Source organism: Calonectris borealis, chromosome 2 (genome assembly GCF_964195595.1).
Source record: "Calonectris borealis chromosome 2, bCalBor7.hap1.2, whole genome shotgun sequence".
In the NCBI taxonomy this organism is placed as follows: domain Eukaryota; kingdom Metazoa; phylum Chordata; class Aves; order Procellariiformes; family Procellariidae; genus Calonectris; species Calonectris borealis.
In genome coordinates this window covers 57155708-57169403 of record NC_134313.1, presented here as the reverse complement: position 1 = coordinate 57169403, position 13696 = coordinate 57155708, and the positions used below count along the sequence as shown (strand labels likewise).

The following is a 13696-nucleotide window of genomic DNA, read 5'->3' as shown; positions in this document are numbered from 1 at the left end:
ATCCTACAATTGAACCGAATCAAAATTAGAGGATGATAGCAAAATTAATTCTAATTAAACAATTTTTTTGTTACCTATGCTTTGTCAAATCTGTTGCATTAGCAACTATACATTCCTAAATTGTTTAATTATTCCCTCATGTATTTTGATTAGAAATTAGTACTATACAAAACCAATATAGCATATATTAAATTATTTAATAGGTTTAAATGACAGACTTCCAGTATTTATTATAACAAGAACTCATTATTGCTGAAGTTTTTTCTAGAAATCTTTCCAACATGTTTGCAGTAAATCTATCATTGACCTGGAAGAAAATACAAAGCCATTCCTGTTCAGATTACAGATGATAAAAATGGGAGGAGGACAGATCTGTTATATAAAGCAATGCCAGTTATTTGATAAGGTTTCTTTGAACAGTATGCATTTTAAAACGGCTAAAAGCAAGATCCAAAAAACTAAGGTACACTTGTAGAGGGCCCTAAGGGGCTATATCTCAGCACTAAGTGTTCTGGAAAGGTGAAACTGATTCCTGGTGCATGACCAATTCAACAAGGAAGTCTCATTTTGGTAGCTAACAGAGCTCCAGTAAACTCTCTGCATGTATAATCACAATAATATCACAGAGGACTTAGGAGGATGGTATAACCTTTTCATGCAATATTACTAGAGCATTACAGAGACACAGTAGCCAATTCTGTTGTCCATGCTTCAAAAAAGACACTCACAAATTACATTATTGCTCAAAATAAAAAAATGAAATCTGAAAACTCCACATTAGCTGAAAATTACTAAAAGGAAGGGATTATCTATGTATTTGAATGTCTGTATATGGTATATGTTGTCTGAATAAGCAACTAACAGTGTCCAGTGGTTGGAAAGCCAAAGCTAGAGAAATTGAAACCGCAAATCAAGAACAAATATTTAATGTTGAGCGTACCACTCAATAGAAAAACTTACATGAGGATACTGTTGACAATCACCTGAAATTTCTTCAAACTGATACTGGAACTTTTAAGAGGCAGAACATAGTTCAAACACAAGTTACGAGTTTAATAAGGAAATTATTAAATGATGTGTGATGTTATAGGTTATGTAAAAGATCATTATAACACTTCTAAGACCCTTTACTGCTTTAAAGTTGTTGAAGTTGGTGGAAAATCTGTTACAGATTTTAGTAAAAGTAGAACATGCACTTATATAGAAAAGCATATTGACTATCAGGTAGTATGCATGTACAATGTATATGTATATGTAAATACAAAAACTCACCATCTTCATCAGTTTGTACTACAAGTTCTTGGCTTTCTTTTCGTCCTTCGGGATTCATTAGTACTAATTTGATGCTGACATTTGTGTATGGTGATAGATTAGTAATTGTGTGCTGGGGGTGTGAACTTTCTGTATCCCAGCTTACTTCTTCTCTCACTTGCTCTTGTCCTCCAGCCTGGTAACGGTAATGGACTGTGAGGTTGTATCGATGGCAACGTGTGACATTATATCCAAATGGTTCCCAGCAAATAGTGATTTGTCTAGATTTGATCTCCACAACCTCTAGTTTTCGTGGCCCACGCATTGGATCTGCAAAATTACCAACACAATTCTGGTATGATTATTTTTTCATATTGTAATAGTAAGTAACATGACTAATAAGAAGTCATACAGTTCTATAAATATGACACATAAGCAGAAAACAAATTCATTGCTTAATCTCTCATAGTGCAAATGACAATAAAAGTATAGGTCTCTGAAAAATCAGGAAAAAAAAACAGTGAGAAAAAGAGAGAGAAGCGCCTTTGATGAAAAATGAAGAGCAAACAAAATACCACAAAGTTTTTATGCTTAAATTCAAACTGCATGATACAGTTTAAATGAAGCTTGCTTTTTTACCTATCTGTTGCTTGCAAAAAAAAAAGTATGTCCAATTTTTTTTTTAAATTAATTTGTGTTAACACTTTTAGAGCAAAAACCTTCACAAAACAAGTATCTAAAAAGAAAAGTTAATTTTAGGGAAAACTTGCAAATACCTGGTGATTTTCTCCCAGGACTGCTTATACAAAGAAAAAGTGTTAGGTGTTTTTTCAGCTATTTCTTATTCATTTGTTTTTAAGTTAGACTGAATGCAATTACTCAATCTCTATTTGGCCAGGACATTAAATTAATATTCCAATTCCTTTAAAATAGTCCACAGGGTTCTTTTCCCATAAACATTAGTTGTTAATAGCTTCTTTCTTTCTTTTTTTTTTTTTGCCACATCTAAAATAAACAGTGCAAATACCTCAGTTTGTAGTAGTGGTTTAGCAAAGAATCAAAAGAAACGCCAGGAGGCACATCAGCCAATATCCTACTGCATCTGAGCTTTGCTAGAGATCTTCCATTTGATTACCAGCCATAAATCACACCTAATAAAATCAGGTGTGATAACTTATCTATCTATATACAAGAACCAAAGATTGTGGTTAATGAAGTTAAATTTTCTTCAGTCCTACTGGTCCCAGCAACTGAAATAGAAAAGTGAACCCAAATTTCCACCATATTAGAGCAAAACCACTGAGTTGACACACACCCCACATTTTCAAAACACTGTCATTAATAGAGCTATTATACATATTTAGCAATAATCTGGGTTTTTTTCTTAGTGGAGCCCTCAACAAGATTAAAGACAATGTCTGGTTTTATCCACTGCTTCACTAGTTAAATGCTTAGAAGACTTTTAATGAGCTAGAAGCCTCTTATACGTAAACAAATTAATATGCATCTTCCCTCTTTTATGTTTATTAATCAACATGTCTTCACTAGGAATGTTCTAAACAATTTACACAGGATTTAATCTTTTTACTTTTTAATAAAATCCCTGCATGCTTGAAATATTTGTTCAAAGATGTTATTCATCTTAACTCCTTGAAGAAAAGGTGTTAAGAAATTGCTTGTTCTCTGTAATATCTACAAAGCAGGGTAATTTTTTCCCCTTTTAAATCCTCCAGCTTCTTTTTTTTTTTTTTTAAATTAATTGCCACTACCCAACAGTGTTGATCACCAATACAGAATATTTGCCAATTGCTGACAAAATGGCAAGGCAAAACAAATTCAATAACAGATCTAACCCTGGTCTCCTTTCTAGTGACTAGACTGAGTGGTAAAAACATCCTCACCAAGGATAAATCAGTATAGAGCCATTTACCTGCTTCCACCCTCAGATACCCCAGCTAAGAATCCTGGTGTTTGGGGTGTTTGTGATATTTTCTATTGCTACAACAATTAAGACTAATGAGAAGCAAACCTCAAAGACTGGCAAGTCCTAAGAGTTTCATGTCTTCCTTAAGCATTTACTTCTGCATAATTTAGACATAAATTTCATGAAAAAGGAGTTTTCCTTTTTTTTTTGGTTTCATATCAGCTTCTAAGCATGTCTTCATCTAGGTGAGACTATGAATAGCAAAGGATGGTATTTGATGGGTATTGTGTAACTGCAATGCTATCCGAAGGGGCTAAATAGAACTAGAAAACCAACAAAATTGAGGTGACCCTGACATACAACATTAAGCAGCTGAACAAAGTTCCTAGCTGCAAGAATATGGAACAGCCTGCTTAGTTCCATAATAGGCACATCAGAAAATTCACAGGGGAGCCGAGAAATCTTTTTATTAGAGACATAAAACTAATTTGTAGCATTTTAAAACTGAAATCGAGTGGCTGTACAAAAAAACTGGATCAAAAACCTATCCAAGATTTCTGCCCAGGAGGAAGATATTCTTATGTCATGTTACTTAATAAAAAGTAAAAGTTAGCCCTCTAGTTAAATCTTGAAGTCATTGCTATGAGAATGACAGATACATTTTCACTTCTAACAAAACAGACAAGGGAAAAAAGAGATTAGATCGAAAAAAGATGGAGAGAATACAGCTTTTGTTGATATTCACAGCATAAAGCTCATCAGACAAGGCAAATACCCTCGTTGTTTTGGTTCCTGACTTGATTCTGTAATCTATAGTATCAGATAGCTATGCAGCTCATATCTGTTTTTTGTACTATTCATTCAGAGATTTTACAACTCATAGGGCCCTGATGACCCCTTCGTGGGGTAAGCGTAGTGTGTCAACCCGTTAATGTGTCAACCAGTCAATGACAGCACTTAGTGGAAAGAAAGGGAGAGGTAGGATATTAAAAAACCCTGGGACACAGCAGAGACAGACACTTAAGGAAAAATAAAGCAAGATCTTATATGATGCACCAGGGGGGATAACCGCTGGTTTATGGGGGATGTCCACTGAGAAAGTGAGGTTCAATATTCCAAAGAGGTTTGTCCATGAAAGCGCCTCTGAAGATACAGGCCTGTAGTCCAAAGAATTTACCCACTTTGTGTCCTCAACCTCACTTTTAAATTCTCAAAATTGACATGGTTAGTGGAATAGATGATGCTTTATTATTTCTTTCATCAAATAAACCTAATTCCTGACTTACCACTACTTTATTTGCTTTATTTTATTTTTCTTTCCAGCACCACACTTCCATTTATCAGACATGACTTCATTACAGATCTGAGGATATCAGTTCTCATCTGCTCTATATTGTTGAGTTCTTAGTCATAACAGATCTATACACTTCAAGTACATGAAAATTTTTGGTTAAATTCAGTTAATTCATACAGTAAGCAGGAAAGAGATGAAAGGAAATATATCTACTTTTAACCAGAAAAAAAGACTAAGGTAACAATGGAATTTTTGGATAAAAAACCATGTGGCTCAAAACAGCCATGAAAAATAGCAGTTATTGCAACAAATGATAGAAAAAGAAGTTTCTATTTGATCAAGTTAGCACTGAGCTTCTCTGGAGGTATCGTTGTATACCCCAGAGGAAATATTTAATGTGATATGGTTCTGAGAGCACAGTACATCGCTTCCAATACACTGGAAAGTATATTCTTTTCATCATGAAGGATGCAGGATACTTAGGGAAAGAAAACTGTTAAGCAACACAAAAAGAATGACAGCTAATGACTATGGTTTTAAAGGGAAAGCTTTAAACCACAGCATCACCACAGCATGATGACTATTTAATTGATTTTATTTTCTACAGGATCTTTTTATTGGTTTCCCATGGTAAGCTCCCAACTTTAAGTGAAAAAGTAAGCATTCTATAGAGAAGCTGCTGTTGTGCTCATGAGACTTGCACTAACTATTCAGGTAGTACTTGAAGGTTGTCATCCTAGCAATGGTCTGCTGCAGTTTCCTTGCATCAGGTAATGTAAGTGATAGCTACATAGAGAAGTGTCATTTCGCAGTGCTAATCACAACTGAAATCACATTTTTTAGAGTAGAAGATGAATAAGGAGATTAATATGCCATACTGATTACATTATATGCAACATATACACCTCATACCCAACAGCTATTTGCTGAACCTTTGTTTTTTCCTTACTTGGTAAAGGCCCACCTGCAGAGAGGTTATACAGCCAGATCTCTCCACTCACTCTGCAGTTCTCTAGATGAACTGAGCCTCTGTGTTCCTCAGTATTGCAGGTATTTTCTTATGCCTCACTGGTACAAATCATGAGACGAATGGGGAAAATAAGGCCTACCAATTCATAAGAGAAGAGGTTTTCCTCCCAAAGGAGCGCACTGCCTGACATGCCTGAAGCATAGCCAGGTAGTTCTTACTAACTCCCCTGCTGGCGCCTGCAGCATTTTTCATACGGCTCTCCTGCCAGTTTCAGCAGGGTATCAAGCAGTGAAGTCTGACAGTTGCAGCTCTGACCTGAGGGACCAGCAAGCCTGGTTCTAGCCCCTGGCACTTCAGTAACCAATTTAATTGGTGATCTTGGCTCCTTCTCTGCTCCTCTCTGTTTTCCTGAGAATATGGAGCAGAGGCTGACAGACAGGATCAATTTCCATTGCAGCTGCAATTCACATCTCATTTCTCTGGAACTTCACACTTTACCTCTTACCACAAGTACAATACTTTTTCAGAAACTCAATTTCAGAATCACAGAGACATTTAGGTGTATTTTTAGCATCCTGTCACTGATCATCAAAACTTGGGTGTAGAATGAAAACTCAGACTGGAAGTTTTGTCTTTTCACCACAGACTGCACAGACCTACTGAAATAAGAGATGAAGAAAGGAATGGCATGGTGATTTTCTGCTACTCCGTGATACTCCAGTAGCTGCAGACAGCTGGTATGTGTTAGGTACCATTTGAAAGACATCTGAACAATAGCAATGAAGAATTTACTTCTTGTCTAGCTAAACCGCTAAACCACTAAATCACTATTAGTGCGGTTTAGCTCTGAAATCACAACTCTTGTGATTTAAATTCCAGATTGGACTGTATTGTCCTCCCACAGGAAATAAAGGATGAACAGAACAAGAAAATGTAAAAATTTAAAATGAAACCAGAATCATCTGAAATTTAAGATATTAGCCACTACAGCTCTTTTAAACACAAAATTTAACTAATGATAATTAAATATAGAAGCTTTGTCACAGATTACCTAAGCAGTCTTGTTCAAATTACTTAACATTCCTCTGACTAACGTGGGAGTCATTGTACTCTAGCATCAGTATCAGAGGATGTCTCATATAATCTCAGGAACACCTGCAATGAACTTGCATACTATAGTGATGGAGACCATAAGCACATACAAACTTTAGATTTGATTCCACACACTAAATCAGGGCCACATCTGATTCAGCAGACAATTTAAGACATGTGCTTGTTTCAAACAAGGCTACTTGTGTTTTAACTGAGTCAAACACATGCTTTAAGAGTTTACCAGCACTGGCAAAAGTGATCAGTCTGTGAGCGCACTATACTGAATCAGAACTACCTTCCAGGGAAGAACAAAACAGAACAGCTGAGAAGGAGACATGGGAAGTTCACTCTTCCCTGCAGAGAAACTACAATATTAAACACTGAAACATTTTTAACAAGGGAGATTACAACTCTTACTTTATATGTATTTATGCACACCGTATTTCATCCATGTTTCTCCTTACTTGGTAAAACCCCACCTGCAGATGTTACAAAGCCAGACTGCTCTACGCACTCTACAGTTCTCCAGATAAACAGATACTCTGCTGCTCCTCAGTAGTCTAGATACTATGTTATGCCTCAGGGGCACAGACCATGAGGTAATGAAATATCATTTCATCTATTGAGGAACAGACTGTACATCTCATGAGCCAGCTGCTATCGAAGTAACAATGTTTGTTTTGTTTTTAGAAAACAAATCTCAAGATTTGTACATCTATAGTCAACACCAAACAAGAAAGTAGGTAAAGCATTTTACTTGTTTGGCTTGTCCTTATTTGATTTGATTTGATATCCAATCTATATATGACTGCAAACAATTTGAGGTTGTTTGCAAGCTTGGTCAGACAGTTTTGTGAAAGATCACATTCAACCGTGATGGAGTGATTTTTATACTGTAATTATTCTTCGTCTGAGTTCTTCAACAACAGTTCAAAAAGAGATTTTCTGTGCTCAAAATAACACATGATTTATCAAATCTGGTAATAGATCGGGGTTTTTCGAATTCCAATTTACCAAAAACTGCAGAGTGCAATGAGGAAAGAAACAGTGGGCAAGATTTTGGCTGGTGTAATTTCACAGCTTTTTAACAAATTTTTATTTAGGTCAATAAAACCACATTGATTTTACACAGCTGCATCTCAAATCCAAAGAAGCAGTCAAATTTGTTAATATAAAGAACTGCTTTGTAGTTAGGACTGGAGGAAGAAAAGGGGCACTTTACCTTCATGATTTTTCATACTGTCCATTATTTGGGTTATAAAAGAAAGGAATCAAATAAAGAGGAGGCAAAGAAACAAAGGGATAAATGACGCATAAAATGAGCAAAATCAAAGTCCTAATGTTATGTTGCTGATGCCATTGTCCTGCTGAGTCCAATCAATTTAAAGTGAAACCAAAGACTAAGCTACACAAAGTTGTGGGAGATCCAGAAACAAGCCTTGGAGTAAAGAAGGGCACATTATACGTTGGTCATCTTACTTATCTAAGACCACAGTGTGTTGTGGCAGCAAGTAAAATGTTAAAAGCAGCAAAGAACAATCATAAATTTGTAAAAAAACTTGAAACGTTGGTTTCATCTGGGATACCTCCACTTCCTTTCATGGAGCAGCCATAGAAATTGATAGCAATAGTTACTAAGATTATTTAGGTAAAAGTAAATGACCGCAGAAGATACCCAGCATCTCCTGGAAACATTTCAAGTTACAGTATTTAAAAATCTTACCAATCTTTCACTGTTACTTACTAATAGCACTTCCAAAAGAACACGTCCCTCCTTCTGCAAAAATAGATGCCTCCCACAGAAAAGCAGCACTTCTATCAGTCTTCTAAACGTACTCCCTGACACTTTAAAAAATGTTGGAATGCAAGCCCTGCAGAGCTTCAGCGCTAATGAGAGAAAGAACTATGAGACAGCAAAACTGAAACGATAGTCACCTGCAATCCAAAAGAGGAAGGAATAATCAATTATATATATATTATATGCTGAAAACTAGACTATGCCTGTTTTTCTTTGAACAAATTCTGGAAAAAATGGTTTCTTTTTAATTATATTCTTTAAAAAAATTTTTTCTTCTTTTTAATTATATTCTTTTAATTATATTCATTTGTCTTCCACAGTCCAAATGCCAGCAAAGGAAGATGAACACAAGAGTGTATGTACCCAAAAGTTATCAGGATGCTAACTTTGAGCAATAGCCTGTGGGGATTCCTTCTGCACCCTTCCAAGTTATTGCGGACTTAAGAGCATTGAGAGGCAGGAATAAGCTTCCTGGATACGCTTCCCCCAGCACCTTCACTAATGTGATCAGCATCCACAGCGTCACAATGGAGAGAAGGTGTCAACAGGACAAGACTTAAGCATAAAAAACCACATCTCAGGGCAACCCCACCACAGATACTTTTGTGTCTCTGGACTAAACCACTTCCCAGCACCTAAGAACCGGAAGATTCTAACTTACGGCATGTGCTCATACTCAGCCTGTTTTTACTGCCAGAGATGCCATCAGTCTACTGGGCGAAAGAGAAAAGCTAGCATCTCCCAAACTATCCTGCTGTCAGTAAGATTATAGCTAACACCATTCTTCTTCAGCGTGGAATCAGATGCAAGATCGTGCTTCCACTGATTTTGTTTTATCGTATACTTCGGAAGAATTGTGTAGTTAAACCTCACGTGTTTGTATGAGGTACGACAATAGCATTTCTCCTAGTTTATATACAAAGAAACTGAAGCTTAAAAGAAATGAATTATCTGCTGAAGGTTACAAAGCATCAGCAAAAGCCGTGGAATCCCAATTCTCAGTCTCATTTCTAATCCATTAGAACATAGCACTCAACAGGTTTTTCTATACTTTGTGGCCAGAACTGGTTAGTTCCAAAATGCGGGATCTCACAAAACAATAAAATACATACTCACAGCTCACAGCAGTAAAATGAGCAGGCCAAGTTCTTAAAATAAGCCAGCTTGAATCCTCACTCACTTCTCAAATTCAAATGTGAGATATAGGAGAAGTCTACTTTCTCCAGGAAGGATCATAAGTACTAATATCAGCTTATCACTAGGAGAGTTCTTCTTGTGATATTTCTAGCTGAAACACAAGCTAAAAAATATAGGAATTCTTGGGAGACAACCACGATATTTAGCCCTTTATAGAAAGCACATTCTAATAAGCATCCAAGGCATCAGCTCACCGCTTACAAAAAATAAGTGTAGCTCTTGTTTGAAACCAGATGAGGCATTGGATTTAAGCTTTTAGTAATGTATTATTACAAGCACTGGATACAGAAACATGAATGAGTGATATAATCCTGCATGAGAGTTTCCTCAACTTTTTAATCTCTTAATTCTCCAATTCATGGCTACACATATCCCATGAGGCCTATGTCTTCAGGCTGACATTCACAGTTGCAAAATATATTGGTCTAATCATCAATAACATCCTTTTAATCATTAATAACACCCTTTTGAAGTTAGTAGTGGTTTTAAGTGTTAGTTTCTACACAATGTCTTCTTTTATGAGAGAGCTGACATGAAACTTTACACTTTATAGTAAAATTTAAATCTGAACCAATGCAAATTGAATCTAGTATTTCTTTATGTTGTCATTTTATAGGTATACTCTGAATGGTGAGTCGTTTAAATTCTAATACATTTAAATAAGGAATGAAAGAAAAACATCATTCGATATATTTTTGTCAAATTACCTACATTACATGATTACTCCTCCACAATCAAAATCAGATTTTAAGTGAATGATACAAACAAGATTACATTCCGAATCTGCAACAGAGATTTTAGTTGCTTGTTTAAAATGACATACCTAGCTATTCAGTAATCACTTTATAATAACCCCTTTCATTTCTAAATCTACTTAGCCATCAGCCACTAGTGAGGAAAATGCTGGCAGTGGTTTTTACAACTACACATTAGTTTTACATTTCATGACAAGCTAATTCTAGAGAGTTCGAAAGACAGACAAGCATGTGTTCTTAAGGTTTTCTTTCTTTTGCACGAAGGAAGCACACATCTAACTGAGAAATGAAAAATAAAGAGTGCAGACATATACTTTTCACTTCACACATATGGCAGTGGCAATTTATCCCAACTTCACCCCAGGAACCTCCGTGAATATGTAAATCAACAAGAAATAAAAGGTTGTGACAAATACCTCTCAGAAGAATTACTATGGTAAGATGGCAAATGAAGTAACTACTTCTGGTAGATGCTACCTTTGGTAAATCTACCTTTGGTGGATACTTGGATCAGAATGATCTTTGAGGAAAATTAAAGTCAAATGACCTATGTTGCATATATGGTCCCTCCCGACTGAATCTATCACAGGCGTTTAACCCTTTTTCTGAGTTGATCATGTGGCTGGTTTACGGTGTCATTATTGTCCCTTTCTATCACATGTCCATCATATGTTAACAAAGCAGATGTCATTATCTCCTGATATGACATAGAGATGCATTTAACCAGACATGTACCTCCACACCTGTGGCACCCTTCAGAAGTTGGCACATCTAGGAGATTTCTAGACCAATTTATACACATGTAGCCCAGATGCTGCTCATATTTGAGAAGCTGCAGGCAACAAAAAGGAAGCTGAAGGTCTGAGGAATTGCTCTTGTGGCCACCTGACATACCTCCTTCACACAGTTACCACGCAACAGTATTGCCTTCACTGAACATGAAACCATCTGGTAATACAGGGTCAATACAGAAACTTTCAGATATACTGAGAGATGGTGCAGGTGGCTGGCTCATAAGTATATTAACGAGAACAACAGACATAATTTGACCATGCACCATGAACAATGGCATTAATGTAATATACACTATTCTACTCAGTTGTCAAAAAATAGGAACCCAGGAGAACAGTATAAACATTTAGAAGGTCTGGTATGAAGGAAAAATCTTTTTTTCTAGCCCATTTTCCTGGAAATGGCTGGAATACACCTATGACATTGTAGCATGGCAAACTGTCCTCTTTATACGCCAATATAGTACATGTATTTTTGTACAGTTAGTGTCCCAATCACCTTCTAATTGTGACTAATATTAATGGCAAAGCATGCACTGTTTGCTCTGTTGTGTGACACATTAGCATGTTTGAACTCATTAAGTTTTATGGTACAGCTGCTTGAGCTGCCCCTGAAGTCAACTGGAGAAAAGATAAACCATTGTGTAAATTAGTGAAGGTTTCAGCTGCTCGATACCTGCCATGAAAGTAGAAGCCCAGATACTGTTTATTATGTTGTGCAAAAGAATAAATGGGCAATGCTGTTTCATAGATCAGTCAGAATAAGATGTAGTAGCGTATTCTGGTTATCACTGTGGCCTATTGCTACTGACAAATCACATTAATTCAGAGCTGTTACGTACAGTGCTGTTAGCTAAATTGGGGATTGAAAACAGGCCTTTATTGAAGCTAGATGACAGGACAACATGGTCATATAAATCTATGTAAAAGAGAAAATGCTACCAATCAATGTTACGCATCTAAAAAGAATATTTACCACTCTTTCTAATCTGACATGTGCAATCAACCTTAACCAAATGATGTAGAGTGAGATCGGTTTTGACAAATAACTCTCAAATGCATAAACCTGATAAATGAATCAGATTCTCTGTAACAACTGGTAAAAGAAACTTCGAACTTACATACATGTCAAAAGGGAACAGAATATTCTGTCTTCCTGCTACACTATTACGTGCTAACTACTATTAACATGTAAGTACAATATTAAATGAGAAGTAAATAATGTGAAGTTGAGAAGATGATCTGTTTAATTTGTGACAAGACCTTTTTCCCAAAGAACCTCCTATGTAATTCCCAGTCAGTCTGGATACAGCCTTTAACTTTCCTCAAGTTAGGGCCATCCTCAGGACTTTTCCAGGAGCTTCACACAAGCCTGAGGAGTCACTAGCTGCCGAGTAAATGAAGGTGCTTTTTCACCCACCAATCTAAACTACCATCTTTGTCTTTGTATACTGTCAGTAACTAATAAATTGGGCCTCAATATCAGTTGCAACATTGAACTCTGATTCCTTTCTCAAGCTAGCACGAATGAGAACAGTACTTTACTCAGACTTTCTTAAAAGAAGCAAATACAAACTTCTCCTATTCTATCTGGGGAACTCATCAAGTTTTGGATGTTTTAATTTAGAATGATAAAAGAACTTACATAAATGATATAGGTAAAGTAATTTTTGTTTTTCTGTGTATCGGGCCACCTTGTATGAAAGGAATTTTTTGCTGATTACCTTTCCCATTCAATACCTATATATAATGTCTTTATACATTAAAGTACTTGAAAAGTACCTACATTAAGAGTATACACTGTTGACTTTGTTGGTTGAATATATTCAGCCTTTTTTTTCCTGCTATATCACATATCTAGAAAATTTCTTGAAGAACTCCCCCAGATTGCTCTGTCTCTGGCAGATTTCTTTGAATTTTCCTGTGACAGCTGAAGAATTTATTTGCCACCAGTGTTCTCTGCTATACCGTTCCCCATAAAAAGCAAACGTAAGAAAATATGCTTGCTGATGATGGGAATTTATACTGTTATACTTGTACTATGAAATACAAGAAAACCAGCCCATCCTTGCTTCTGACACATTTGTAACAAGGAAAGAAACGTGTAGAGGAGGAGGAAGGAGAAGAGCTGGGAAAAAGGGGTGTAGTGGTTGGTAAACTGCTTCAAAGTTAATCCTCTTTTTCCTCATAAGATTTAACAGTCCTAAGATTCCCACAAAAATGCATATACCTGGGACTTTGATGTCTGCCTCAGATACAGAAATATATGATACTACTGACAAAAAGAGTAGACAAAGGAATACAAGCATAGAATAAAGAAGAAAATATGAAAATAAACATGCTTTTGTGTAACATGTATCACAGGTTAGTTAAGACTGTGTTGTTTATTTTCTTTAAGCCATGCTTTATTTCCACACATGGTCTTGAGCCTGTGTTGTTTATTTCCTTTCTGTAGTCATAGAGATTAATCATTTATCAGGACTACATTTCCCTATATTGCCTGCAGCATTCCCTGCTTTAATCGCTACAGGTCACTTTGCATTTGGTTATGTCCTTTTGCTGCCTTCCCCTCTTCTAAATTTGGTCCTGTCAAATGGATTAAAGAACGCGTGCATTTATGCCAG

The 13696-nt window shown here is 36.2% G+C and overlaps 1 protein-coding gene across 1 annotated transcript in view; it reads right to left on the bottom strand.

Annotated features, from left to right (window-relative positions):
• Window positions 1-13696, bottom strand: part of PTPRM (protein tyrosine phosphatase receptor type M) — a 500131-nt gene that overhangs the window by 239665 nt on the left and 246770 nt on the right. The window contains exon 8 of the mRNA XM_075142059.1: window positions 1273-1581. Coding sequence (XP_074998160.1) covers window positions 1273-1581 — 309 coding nt within the window. The remainder of the gene's footprint in view (window positions 1-1272; window positions 1582-13696) is intronic.